The sequence below is a fragment of the Chelonia mydas genome, chromosome 5 (genome assembly GCF_015237465.2).
Source record: "Chelonia mydas isolate rCheMyd1 chromosome 5, rCheMyd1.pri.v2, whole genome shotgun sequence".
NCBI lineage: Eukaryota > Metazoa > Chordata > Testudines > Cheloniidae > Chelonia > Chelonia mydas.
This window is the reverse complement of record NC_051245.2, coordinates 81368927-81382928: the sequence shown is the minus strand read 5'-3', so window position 1 is coordinate 81382928 and position 14002 is coordinate 81368927. Positions and strand designations below refer to the sequence as shown.

At 41.3% G+C, this 14002-nt stretch overlaps 1 protein-coding gene across 3 annotated transcripts in view; it reads right to left on the bottom strand.

Moving 5' to 3' along the window:
• Positions 1-13752, bottom strand: part of SPTLC1 (serine palmitoyltransferase long chain base subunit 1) — a 51095-nt gene extending 37343 nt beyond the window's left edge. Inside the window, exons 1-3 of one of the 3 annotated variants that reach the window (XM_037901663.2) lie at positions 13537-13752; positions 7380-7487; positions 4217-4311 (exon numbers count right to left, since the gene is read on the bottom strand). In XM_037901663.2, the coding sequence (XP_037757591.1) occupies positions 4217-4311; positions 7380-7487; positions 13537-13605 (272 nt within the window). In that variant the 5' untranslated portion in view covers positions 13606-13752. Of the gene's footprint in view, positions 1-4216; positions 4312-7379; positions 7488-13536 lie in introns of those variants that run through there. The other 2 variants (XM_043546881.1, XM_043546882.1) reach the window with 2 other exon arrangements.
• Positions 13753-14002: the final 250 nt, after the last annotated feature.

The following is a 14002-nucleotide window of genomic DNA, read 5'->3' as shown; positions in this document are numbered from 1 at the left end:
TTTGGAAATAAAAATCAAGCAATGACGACAAAAAATAGTTGTGCAGACAAAAATGTGACCAGAGCAAAACGTTCAGCAAAATCTAGAACAAGCAGCCTGTAACCAGGAGAATAATGAAATCTTTTACACTGCAAGCATTTTACCAGACACCTTTACTGAAGCAATGAAAAAAATCTGATTTAAGAGTTTGCATTAGCACTAGCTAACTCAGTTTGACTTGCTTTTCCTAAATTTAGGCATCAGGCCAGAAACCCCTAATGTCTAACCTACAGATTAATCAGACCTCGGTGTTCTATACTTTCTAACAGTGATTAGAAATGCTAAAGACACTACTAACTCAACATTAAAGTTTCGTTTAATAACAAAGTAACAGGAAGTAAAGTACTAATGTAATGATTGAATACAAAAACCATTTCTCCAAGCTTGTCTAAGCAGGGAACAAACAATATTATGTGACCTATATATACACACACACACACAATCAAAACCGACCAAGGCCGCTCAAATATCAAACATCCTCAGACAGTTGTTTCAAAACTGTTTTCTGACCCTAATTCACCAAACAATTTTTAATACATTTTGAATGAGTTAAGTTTGGAGAAAGTTTTAAGTTGAACAAACTACAAACAGAAAGAGGCTAAATTTGAATTCACTACAAATTGTAAGAAATGTTTCAGCTTACTGCACACAAGGGTTCATAACTTTGAAAAAACATGGATTCAGTTTTCTTCAAACTTGTTAATTCCGAAGATCAAACTAATGAGAAAAATCAGCAAAACAGTTTTGAAAAGTGTTCAATTAACTCGCTGTATGTCCTTCTGAAATGCATCTCTAAGGTCCTGGCCATTTAAACATGCCCACAAGTAACCAGACAGGTTAGTAGTCCCGTTGAGGTCAAAGGAGTTCTCATGTACATATGTTTTTGCAAGTTCAGGGCTGCTTATTGCCATGATCAGTACATTCCCAGATGCAATTTTTTAAACGCTATTAACTTTGGTAATTAAAATAATTCCCCATCATTCCCCAACCCCTCAGGCCCAGTAAAGACACAAAGTGTTCACTGAGAGCTTGCCATGGAGAGTCTCAAAACTGTAGCCCTACTTAAGGAAGGTATGGTCAGATTCCCCTCTCATTTCAGATTGATAAGATTTTGTTCAAGCTTCTAAAGAAGCATTATCCTTGGGCAAAGACCAAACATGGAAAACTTCAGTCCAAATGCAATTGCACTGGAAAGTTATAAGCATATGGAAACAAGATACTGAATTCTGTAAACTACTTTGCAACCTCAGTTATAGCAGGTGCTACAAGATGAAAACTTCCCACGCTTCTTTGTGAATGTGGAGCAGCCTTAAAGCATTAAGAAAAGGAGTACTGGTGGCACCTTAGAGACTAACCAATTTATTTGAGCATAAGCTTTCATGAGCTACAGCTCACTTCATCGGATGCATACTGTGGAAAGTGTAACCTATTTCCCCTTGTTTTTTCCTACCCCTCTCCCCCCCAGACGTTCTTGTTAAACCCTGGATTTGTGCTGGAAATGGCCCACCTTGATTATCATACACATTGTAAGGAGAGTGGTCACTTTAGATAAGCTATTACCAGCAGGAGAGTGGGGTAGGAGGAGATATTTTTTCATGCTTTGTGTGTATATAAAAAGATCTTCTACACTTTCCACAGTATGCATCCGATGAAGTGAGCTGTAGCTCACGAAAGCTTATGCTCAAATAAATTGGTTAGTCTCTAAGGTGCCACAAGTACTCCTTTTCTTTTTGCGAATACAGACTAACACGGCTGTTACTCTGAAACCTGTCTTAAAGCATTAGTGTTTTTTTATGCTCCACAGTTCCTACAATATCACCTATGGGACCACTAGTTGTTTATATATAAACTAAGAATGTGGGCCACTCAAAGAATTCCAAGTGATGTTCATGGAATCTACATGTGTATTGATTGGATAATGTCTTTTGGGGTCCTAAGACTCCAAATCTGTGCTTGGGGCTTTCACTGATATCGGGAGTTGCAGACAGAGGCAAACATTGAATTTCATCTTCAACATAAAACACAAAGATATATCAAAAGTTATAAGAAAACAAGTAATAACGTTTTATTAAAGTTAGCATAGAACAAGTACTAATGTCTAGAAAGTTTTTTGGGGATTTTGTTGTTTCAGGAATACACTTCATTTTTAGCATTTACGTTTCCAACATTTCATTATTTTTCCCTTAAACATTAAGGTGCATATTTGCTGAATGAGAATTCAATATGATCCTATCTAAATAGGCTATCTTGCAGATAGTTTCCCTAAAAAGCATAGGCTATTATATTTCATGAATCAGTTAATTCAACATAGATGCTCTTCGAGTGGTCTTTTAACAGTAATTAACTTAAAATTGGTTGCTCTTTGTTAGGAAAATGCTCTGCATTGCTGGTTTTGCCACCATTAACAACATTAGCTGCTGGAACTTTTGGTTAAGTAACAAATTCATCTGTTTAGGTCAGACAAGAATCTATGTAAGCGAACTGAACATGAGGTATAGAACGGTCTTACACATTATGGTGGAGGTATTATTCTCCTTTGTAGGTTAGAATAAATCAAGAGTTTTCATTCTACTTTTAGCAGACAATATTTCATACTTCTTAAGGTGCTGTCAGCTACATATGCTTCAAATCCACAAGCTGTATTAAATATGGCAATAAAGAACCCCCACCACATACCATTATAATTAAGAGATGCATTACAGGCACTTTTGTGGAAGATTAACAACAAAATCACTGAAGGAAGACTGTGGTTACTGTCAACAGGATACCTGAAACACTAATTTAGCAGGGAACAAGATGGCTCTTGAACTGCCAATAGGATATGGAAATTTTCACTTGTATATTAATTCTAAGACATGAACTAGGCTGACAGCCCAAGTTACAATCCAATGGCTGTTCAATGGCCCATGGGAAGGTAGCTAGTTGGTGGTCTTAGTGTTACCAGCAAGGTGCCAGGATTCTTCCTCCTCATCCCCTAACTATTAAGTGTAGCAGCCCTGAAAGGCTTTGAATAGTTTATCTGGGCATTTTTTTAACTCAAATGAAAGATTTTCAAACACTGAATATTTTCCTTCATCCCATAATCAAAATGTCTCAGTGGGTGTTTCCCCACACCCTTTCCCAACATCTTTGAAAACAGCTCTGGACAGGGAAAAAGTGACCAAAAATATCCACATCATAGAAGCCACAATTAAACTTGGCCCCCATTTTTTTTTTTTATTTTATTTTATTTTATTTTTTTTTTAAAGCAGAGTTGCTTCCTCTTTGACAAGGCAGAGGCACATTGCTTTAGCATGCTAGCCTGGCAATCACTGTGCTGCTTGTGCCACACTTGTTTCGTGAGTGGAAGATTTTAAAATTACTAGTGTTGTTAACCTGGCATCTTTCATGAGCACTAAAATATACTTTTATTTTTAAATGCTACCAACATAAAAGTTAAAACAAAAAATGTACCATTCCTGCAGTACTATGATGTACACTCTAGAAGTGTACTTATGTTTGAAATGCATCTGTGTTGCAACATGTATGGGAATTGTGGATCAGTATCACTCTTCTGAGAGCTTTTCTGTCTACACAGTGCATTAGTCCACACCAGGGTGTCACACGCTAATTGGCTAGTGCTCATTGGTGTAGTCCCATTTCAAATTTGTAGACAAGCCCTAAGATGTTATAGCCAAGATTTCAAATGACTCCACTTTTGAGAGCCCGGCTTGAGAAACCTTAAAGTAGTGTAATTTACGAAAGTGCCAATCCTCTCAAAAATCAGGTCCCTCCAGTTGGAAACCCAAAAACACTAGTTGCTTTTGGAGATTTAGGCCTATACCTTTACAAAACTTGCTTCATTTTGGTTATTAATCATCAAACAGAAAAAGATCCTGAATAAGATACCAAGATGAAGCCCAATTACTTAATAGTTTACTATAGGTAATGAATAAAAGAATCAGATTCTCTATACTATCGTATCTCCTCAGAATTTAATTCTGTTTCGACAAAGATATAATGAACTTTGATAGGAGGCTTTAGCATCAGTGACAAACCCAGTCCTGTAATCCTAATATGCAACTCACTCGCAAAGATATTCCAGGAACATTAAAATCCTCATATGTTTAAAAACAGAGAAATTTGAAAAGAGATTTATATTGAAGTTGAACATAAGACTATTTTGTGCTAAATTTACCCTGAAACAATTTTGTAGTTGAGAGCTGGATGATCTTTTGATACAGGAGGAACAAGAGGTTCTGGTTGCCACTCTTCAATCAATTCTTCCTTTTCCTGAAAGGATCAGAAGTCAAAGTACCCAATGTTTAGTATCTTTCAAATATGATTTCCATTATAGCAGATTATGGTATGATAAGCAGATGGGTATAGTTCTAGCCAAAAGAACTATATCAACATGTGGCACCCTTCCAAGTCAATGTTGAACTATTACCCCCATATACTATACAGAGGGGCTCTGCACTGCTCAAGGTGACTTTGAATTAAAGATCTCATGGCATGTTTTGTAAAGGAAGAGGTGTTGACTCTGTGTCCTGGTCAAAATTTTAGCTAAGGCAATTTCTGATTACCAACTAGCAAAATCACCCTCTAATTTAATATTGGATACAGTATTCCTCACTTCCCGTCCTCAACCATTCTATAGCACTATTTAAGCAAACAGCTCTTGCATTAGAATGCTAAGTGAAGTGACACAACAGAAGTAACAATTACTAATCAATTTATCGCAATCTGCACATTGGGTAATATTGCATAGCATAGCATGTCATAACTACTAATCCTGCAACACATGCAAGGTAGGCAATTGTTCCTGTCCATTTTTCAGATGGAGTAACAGAGGTTATGTCACTTGCCCAAGGATACATAGTGAATCAGAGTCAGAGCCAACATTAGATTTCAGGAGTTCCTTAGTTCCACCTATTCCTATGCTCTCTAGCCCCTGAACCACACTGACACTAAGTAGGGCTATGATATGAGCATTAGCTATTAAAGGGATGTTAAGTTTGAAACTACTTTTAACTTATTTTAAAAGACTAACTAAATTTTTAGATACTGTGACTACCACTGACAACCTCCACTCTTTGGTTTTATAATTTAAGTAATTCTGTTGCACTGAATGAGCCCCATACATAGGATATGGGCAATTAACTAAACTTACATTTACACTAGGATTGATATTGCCAATATATCCTATTATTGTTCTTAGCACCAGTGTAGAAAAGGCTCCAGGAAGACTTCTGACATTTTAAGTACCACTCTGTCTAGCCCAGCTACACAACAACGTTTAAAATGTCAGCAGTCACTATGACCATGAGCTCTAAAATGTAACACCTCCCTTAACACTGTTGAAGAGTAACATTTCCTAAGAGTTATTTACCAGGTATAACATGCTACCTATCCTTGCAAAAAGACAAAGAAGGCCAGACACTCCTGATGATCTATTCACAAATGCAAAAAAGCTTTATGATATTGGATTTTCACATCAATATTGTAATTAAATGTCAATATAAACTGTAAGGCTAATGGAATATTTAAAAACTATATGACCTACTTACTGATACTTATTACAGGATTACTTTAAGAAAATCCATTATTTTAGTAACTTCAATTTTTGTTTGAAGATTCTGATGCAGAAAACTCATACTTATATTTAAAGAAAAAATTTCAAAGTCTAAATGACAAAAAAGATTAGAAATAGGAAAGGGAAGTGTACACAACTGTAAGTTTATTCTGTTGTGGTTTCAATATTTTCCTTTTATTTAGATGAATGATTTTGTTTTTGAACTGTGACATATTTGAAGAGGATCAAAATATAAAAGGCCCTATGTTTCAGAAGAGATTTTCTTAAAATTGTTTTAAGAAAGTGTTTAGATAAAACATTTGATCTTTTACATGTTGTATTTCTTATTGGAACTATGCCCAATGGCCATATGTTTGAAAGGAAATAAAGTGACATGAATGTGTGCAACAACATTAAGTCTAAATATTTGTTTAATATTTAGAAATAGCTACAATCATGTTAGAATGTGTGCTTGGCTACTACTGAGATTGAAAGCTCATGTGCTCATGAATGTAATTATAGCACATGCATTAGATTTCTTCTCCCCCATCCCCATTTCTTAAGCAGTCTGCAAGGGTTAAGAATTCTCATTAAGTTCCATCAAGTATTTAGCTAGTGTTAATGCTGCTAGCCTAGCATGTTGAGGGTGACATGCTACCGGTTTTTTTTAACTAAATATTGTAGTTTTAATACTGATCTCTCTGTTCTCTATCAAACTGTCAATACAGTTTATTGCTGTGCAGCATTGTCCAGCAATATCCATATTCACCATTATCACATAAAGAGACCTGGGAGATGATGCCTGAAGAGTAAAGGCAGTGTCATACTGGTGGACAGAAGGTGAATATTTAAAATTATAACATACAATTATATTGGTTAAAAATCTCAGGAACCCATGACCTGCAGTATGATAGCCTGCTGGTGGCAATACTTCTAGCCTAAGCAGATCCACTAAGGCCTCTCAGCCCCTTATTGACTACTAGATACCAGTACAGAGGAAGTAATGGGGGGCTCCCCACCATCATCACTACTTTTTAGAATATAATGGCTCTGAGTATGAGGTGAAGTAGGAGAATCAAGAAAGAGAAAAATGAAGTACTGATGTTTAATTCTGATACTTACACATGCTTAACTTACATGTGTAGTGCAACTGGAGTCAATGGGACTTCTAGAGTTAAACAAGAGTACAACAGTTTGCAGGAATAAGTTTAAAAGTTTAACAGAATTTTATCCCCCCAGATGTATAAAAGTTCTCAATCCTTTCTTAGACTTGCTAATATCTGAAGCATTAAGTGCAGTATTTTATGCTGACATTCTATTTCCCGATTGATGATTTAGCAATTGCTTTCCAGGACAACAAAATTCAGCATGAATTTCAATTTCTCCAACAGATTTAAAAAAAAAAAAAAACAACTACCACCTGAAGTTTCCATTGTTAAAACAAATCCATTCAAAAGTAGAGCTGATACCAATTTCAACTCTCTAGAAATTTAATTAATCCAATTCCTTCAAATTTCTGATTTGTAACTTTCTAAAAATTAAGTTTTCCTCTAATTGGTGTAATATTTATGATCAATCATTTTTCCTGCCCAAAAACAAAACACATATTGAAAGATCTCTTACTCCATTTTGGAGTCACTAGAAATATCACCTTATCACAGTGGTTTCAATTTGTGTGGTGACCACACCACACTCTGAGTGTCACAACAGACAAATGTATTAGTATTATAAATTGTTGCTATAAGGAAAAAATCTGCACATTGAGAAGAATGTTATTACAATATACCTTAGGTGTGAGGTCAGATCGTTCTTGAAGTTTATAGGTTTTAGAGAAAAGAAGTCTGATTATCCACAGTATTAGAATTCCTTCCAAAATAAGATGGTAAGCAGGAGCCTAGAAATTAAAATAAATAAATAAATAAAAAAGTCCATATAAGTTTTAATCAGCTGGTATTTTTTCTTTCCATTATTAGATTTCTAAAAGAAACAAAGTTGTCTTGCATCAACTAGAACTGTTCATACATACCTCCTTTATTTAAAAGAAGAAAAAAAAAAAAAAAAGCATTTTTATGAAAGTTCATGGCTTTGCAGATCCTGCCTACTGAGTGCTAAAGTGAACAGGTATGTGTTAGCAGAAGACATAATAAACTGCTCTCATAGTTGATATGTTAGGCAGTTTCAGTTCTAGAAAGGTGCATGGGAAGATTAGCGAATACACTGCAGGTTAGCCTAAATTACTCTAGCAAAGATGTGGATAAGGAGTTTGTATGGAAGTGAATTGCATACTTTATTGACTCGGGGTCACTTTTAACTGCATTAAATTCATACTTAAAAAGTTACACAGAATCACTGCTAGACAGACTACATTTGATTAAATCTGCAGCCGAATTAATAGAAACTGCATAAGGCTAAACCCTGCCCACGTAAGGAACAAGTTCATGCTAGACATAAACCTAATTCTAAAACATATCAACACTTGATAGCTCTTTCAGAACATGCATTTAGCTATGTTTAGCTGATGTTGTGAAGGCCAAGACTATAATAGGGTTAAAAAAAGGATCTAGATAAATTCATGGAGGATAGATCCATCAATGGTTATTAGCCAGGATGGGCAGGGATGGCGTCCATAGCCTCTGTTTGCCAGAAGCTGGGAATGGGCGACAGGGGATGGATCACTTGATGATGACATGTTCTGTTTATTCCCTCTGAAGCACCTAGCCTTGGCCACTGTCAGAAGACAGGATACTGGGCTAGATGGACCTGTGGTCTGACCCAGTATGGCTGTTCTTATGTTCTATTCTATTTTAACAAGGGTCCAGTATACAAAATGGACATCAGTTATTTTTCAAGAACCTGATAGAGACACCCTTCTACCCACTCCATATAGGAATAAAACTGTGCGAAGCTATTTCCAAAAACAGTTTAGTATTTTGCAGTTTAGTATTTTGTTAGTATAGGGCCTACAGAAATGGAGGAAGTAGAATGCAAATGCACTGAGAAACAAAAGTAGTAATTACCAATACAGATATTTCGATAGCCACCATAAACGTGGTAATAAGGACATATGCAACACATCATTTCACGTGATGACAGAAGTTGGCATCTGAAGAGCACTTTTCCTTTAACCAACATGAAAACTAAGGCACAAATTTCCCTGAGGTCACATGTTAGCAGAAGAGTGGGAGACGTTTTGGAGAAGAGTTTACAGCTCCATACTTAACTTACAACACTCCTGTTCAGTTCCACCAGTAGTAATAACTAGGGCCCTACCAAATTCACAGCCATGAAAAACATGTCACCGACCATGAAATCTGGTCTTTTGTGTGCTTTTACCCTATACTATACAGATTTCATGGGGAGACCAGCGTTTCTCAAATTGGAGGTCCTGACCCAAAAGGGAGTTGCAGGGGAGGGAGTTACAAGGTTATTTTGGAGGGGGGTCACAGTATTGCCACCCTTACTTCTGCGCTGACTTCAGAGCTGGGCGTCTGGAGAGCGGCAGCTGTTGGCCAGGTACCAAGCTCTAAAGGCAGCGCTCTGCCAGCAGCAACACAGAAGTAAGGGTGGCATGGTATGGTATTACCACCCTTACTACTGCACTTCTGCCTGCTGTGCTGAGCCCTCAGTCAACAGCTGCCACACTCCGGCTGCCCAGCTCTGAAGGCAGCAGCGCAGAAGTAAGGGTGGCAATACCATACCATGCCATCCTTACTTCTGCACTGCTGCTGGCTCTGCCTTCAGAGCTGGGCTCCAGGCCAGCACCCGTTGCTCTCCAACTGCTCAGCTCTGAAGGCAGCAACCCACCTGCAATGCAGAAGTAAGGGTAGCAGTACCACAACCCTTCCTACAATAACCTTGCAACCCCCAACTCCTTTTTGGGTCAGGACCCCTACAATTACAACACTGAAATTTCAGATTTAAATAGCTGAAATCATGAAATTTACAATTTTTAAAATCCTATGACTGTGAAATTGATCAAAAAGGACCAGGAATTTGGTAGGGCCCTAGTAATAATGGTAGAAGTGCTATAGTAGACAGGCATCCGGAGCCACCAGAATTTAGTAACTTTAGCGTACAATTCCCAATGTATTGCTCATTTAAACTAGAATTTGCTCTAAACAATCCAGTGGCTATCAAAGCCTTGTTCCACTATGATCACCAGAGGAGAGGAACTGGTGGCATCAGTTAGATAATTTCAACATTAGATCATTTGAGGGAAATAAAAGAGAGTATAGATAGTGACTCTCTCTGGCCTTGTTGTCATAGTACCATTGTGAGACCTCATGGTCTCCTTCTTTTGGGTTAGCACAAACAGGCAGAGTAGCAGGAATGATACAGCCACAAGATCATAGTAGTAACAGCAGAATGCGTTATATAAGAGGAGACAGAGGCAGCTCCCCTCCGGGTACTGCTGACTCCTGACACTTTTACTTCCCCCCCAGGCAACAAGCACCCCGACCTTCTCTGACTACACTTACTGGGGGATCCACGAGCAGTGAGCGACGCATCGGCAGGTGATTTAGCAGGTCTAGCGAAGACCCGCTAAAATTGACCGCAGATCACTCTCCTGTCAATTCCTGTACTCCACCAGATCGAGAAGAGGTGGGGGAGTCGACGGGAGAGCGTCTCCAGTCGACATCATGTAGCGTGGATCCCGCAGTAAGTATACCTAAGTGATGTCAATTGAGTTACACTATTCACGTAACTCAAACTGTGTAGCTTAGATCGAATTTCCTCTGTAGTGTAGACATGGTCTTAGTAAACAGGGAACTGAGAAGAGAAAAATTCTGAAGATACTCTTTCACTGCTCAACCTCCCTATTAGCTCTGAAAGTGATCAAATGAAACCCAAAATCCACTAGCCAAGGGGCAGGTTGTACTACCTAAACAATTAGCTAACTTATTCTCAGGTTTCAGAGTAGCAGCAGTGTTAGTCTGTATCCGCAAAAAGAACAGGAGTACTCGTGGCACCTTAGAGACTAACAAATGTATTTGAGCATAAGCTTTCGTGAGCTACAGCTCACTTCATCGATGCAGCTCTCGACAGCTTATGCTCAAATTCATTTGTTAAACTCTAAGGTGCCACAAGTACTCATTCACCTGCACATCTACCAATGTGATATATGCCATCATGTGCCAGCAATGCCCCTCTGCCATGTACATTGGTCAAACCGGACAGTCTCTACGTAAAAGAATAAATGGACACAAATCAGATGTCAAGTATTATAACGTTCATAAACCAGTCGGAGAACACTTCAATCTCTCTGGTCACTCGATTACAGACCTAAAAGTCGCAATATTACAACAAAAAGACTTCAGAAACAGACTCCAACGAGAGACTGCTGAATTGGAATTAATTTGCAAACTGGATACAATTAACTTAGGCTTGAATAAAGACTGGGAGTGGATGGGTCATTACACAAAGTAAAACTATTTCCCCATGTTTATTCCCCCACTGTTCTTCAGACGTTCTTGTCAACTGCTGGAAATGGCCCACCTTGATTATCACTACAAAAGGTCCCTCCCCCCCCCCGGCTTTCCTGCTGGTAATAGCTCACCTTAAGTGATCACTCTCCTTACAGTGTGTATGGTAACACCCATTGTTTCATGTTCTCTATGTATATAAATCTCCCCACTGTATTTTCCACTGAATGCATCCGATGAAGTGAGCTCTAGCTCACGAAAGCTTATGCTCAAATAAATTTGTTAATCTCTAAGGTGCCACAAGTACTCCTTTTATTAAGGTTAGAGATGCTGCTTCTTCTGTGAGCAGTACTTTTCATTGCCTGACCTGCTAAGTAACTCAAACAAGATTCCAATACACGTAAGTAGGTCACCACCTGGATTGTATGTGGGATAGAAGAGATTAGAGCAACACCTTTACCTATGAAGTGGCAACCAGGTCATCAATTTGTTTCTAACACAGAAACGCCTGTTTCTAACAATCTGGAAATAATTACCCATTTCTCCATTAGCATAAAATGACAATAGAGTCCCTCTTAAGGGAAAATAAATTCAGAGTTTGAATTCATAAATCTTTGCCTTTCAATAATAGTACTAAAGGTGTAAACTAAAGTCTCATCTTATTGCCTCCACTCTCTTACCAAAATGATAGATTTCGACTCAGAAAATAAGTGTGGCAAAAACAGCGTGTACCAAAATATAGCATAGAGTTTAACAGAAATAACATCACAATATGGAACAAACTGCCTCCAAGTCAGAAGTGGCTCATAATGATGACGAGCACATGGCATAAATTCTCAAGGTGAATGTGAAGCCCCCCGCAGATGGATACTAGATTTACCTTGAGACACACAAATGTCACCATATTTTAACTTTGACAAACATGCACAGCATCTGCCAATATAGGAACTGCTCTTCCGGACCGGACCCAATGTCCATCTAGTCCAGCGTCCTGTCTCTGATGCTTCAGAGAAAGGTGCAAGAACCTCACAATAAGCAGACAGGAAGTAATCTACCTCCCATATTAGGTCTCATCCTAGTCTCTAATAGTTGGAAGTTGGTTCATACATGATGCATAAGGTTTAATACCCTTTCCAAAACCTGATAACAAATTATGACAACTATGGATTCCCAGGGGTCATATAAATGTCTAATCTCTTTTTGAATCTTTTTTTTAATTCTTGGCCTCAATGACTTCCTATGGCAGCAACTTCCACAGTCAAAATGACAGGTCATGTAAAAAACTAAGTCCTTTTATCAACTGCAAATTTCCCACTTTTTAATTTGGCCAAACATCCCCTTGAACTTGGATTAAGTCACAGGAAGATACTCCCGCTCTACTGTCACTACTGCATTTGTTATTTTCTATACTGTGATCCCCTCCCCTCCTCTGCAAGGTCAGCAATCCCATTTCCTCACACCCTGAGTTTCTCCAGGCCACTCAGTCATTCTCCTTGCTCGTCTCTGAGCCCCACTCAGGTCTGCGAGAAGCGACCAGTGCTGCCTGCTCCAGTGGTCTTATCACAGAGGTCAGCAAACTACGGCCCAGCCTGCGGGACCCTGCTGCCCAGCCCCTCCCCCACAGCCTCAGCTCACTGCACTGCTGGTGCAATGCTCTGGGTGGCGAGCTCCTGGGGCAGCGCAGCTGCAGAGCCCGGCCTGACCTGGTGCTCTGTGCTGCGCGGTGGTGTGGCTGGCTCCAGCGGGGCAGAGCAGCTGTAGCGCCGCCAGCCATCGGTGCTCCAGGCAGCGCGGTAAGGGGGCAGGGAGGTTGGATAGAGGGCAGGGGTGGTTGGGGCGGGGGTGTGGATAGGGGTAGGGGCAGTCAGAGGGCAGGGGGGGTTGAATGGGGGCAGGGGTCCCGGGAGGCAGTCAGGAAGAAGGAGGAGTTGGATGGGGTGGCCGGGGGCAGTTAGAGAGCAGGGGGCGGTGGATAGGGCAGGGGTCCTGGGGGGGACGGGACCATCGGGGGCGAGAAGCGCGGGGGGAGGGGGGGGGATAGAATCATAAATAACGGAGTTGGAAGGGACCCTGGAGGCCATCTAGTCCAACCCCCTGCCCAGAGCAGGACCAATCCCAGCTAAATCATTGGATGGGGCTGGGCCACGCCTGGCTGTTTGGGGAGGCACAGCCCCCCCAACCGGCCCTCCATACAGTTTTGGAAACCCGATGTGGCCCTCAGGCCAAAACGTTTGCCCGTCCCTGCCTTATCATCAGCTCTATCATACCCTGCCGCGCCGACTCACTGCCCCGCTCCCTGGGCGGCCAGTACAGCCTGGTGCTTGGCTCCTGCTGGAATCACCAAGGCCATCGGGTCCCCCCCGCCAGGGCCCGCCAGCGCGACACAACCCCCCTCCCCCGAGAGCTGGTGTCACCAGCGGCCCGCTCCCTCAGGCTGAGCTCGCGGCCCCGCAGAAGGAGGTGGGGACGGGGCGGGGGGATGCCGGACCCGGCTCGAGCGGGGGTGGGGAGAAGGCTTACCTCATAGAAGGCCTGCACCATCTCCACCAGCACCCACTGCTGCCCCATCCCCACCGCAGCCGCCGCCATCGCTTCCGGGCCCCCTGAGCGCGCACTGACGTCAGCCGGCGTGGACGGGAGAGACAGCGCGCGGCTGATACGTCACCAGGCCGTGGCCACGCCCCTCCCCGCCCCAGCCGCGGGATTCAGGGCTTCCTCTGACGGCTCGGGCGGGGCGGGGCCGGGGGGCGCGCCGAGCAGAACAAGGCGGCTGCGGGGGGAGGGGCGCTCGGTTGGCCGGGGCCGCGAAGCGTTTGTAAATCAGCGGCTCCCTGCCCTGGGGAGCACCGACCGCACGGGCCCGAATGACCGTGGGCTCAGTGCATAGCTGGCACGTTGTCAAAGCAGGGAGGTCAGGGAGGCAGATGGGTTGGAAGCCTGTGATGAATAGTGAATAGAAACGCCTCAAGGAAGCACGCTTCATTAT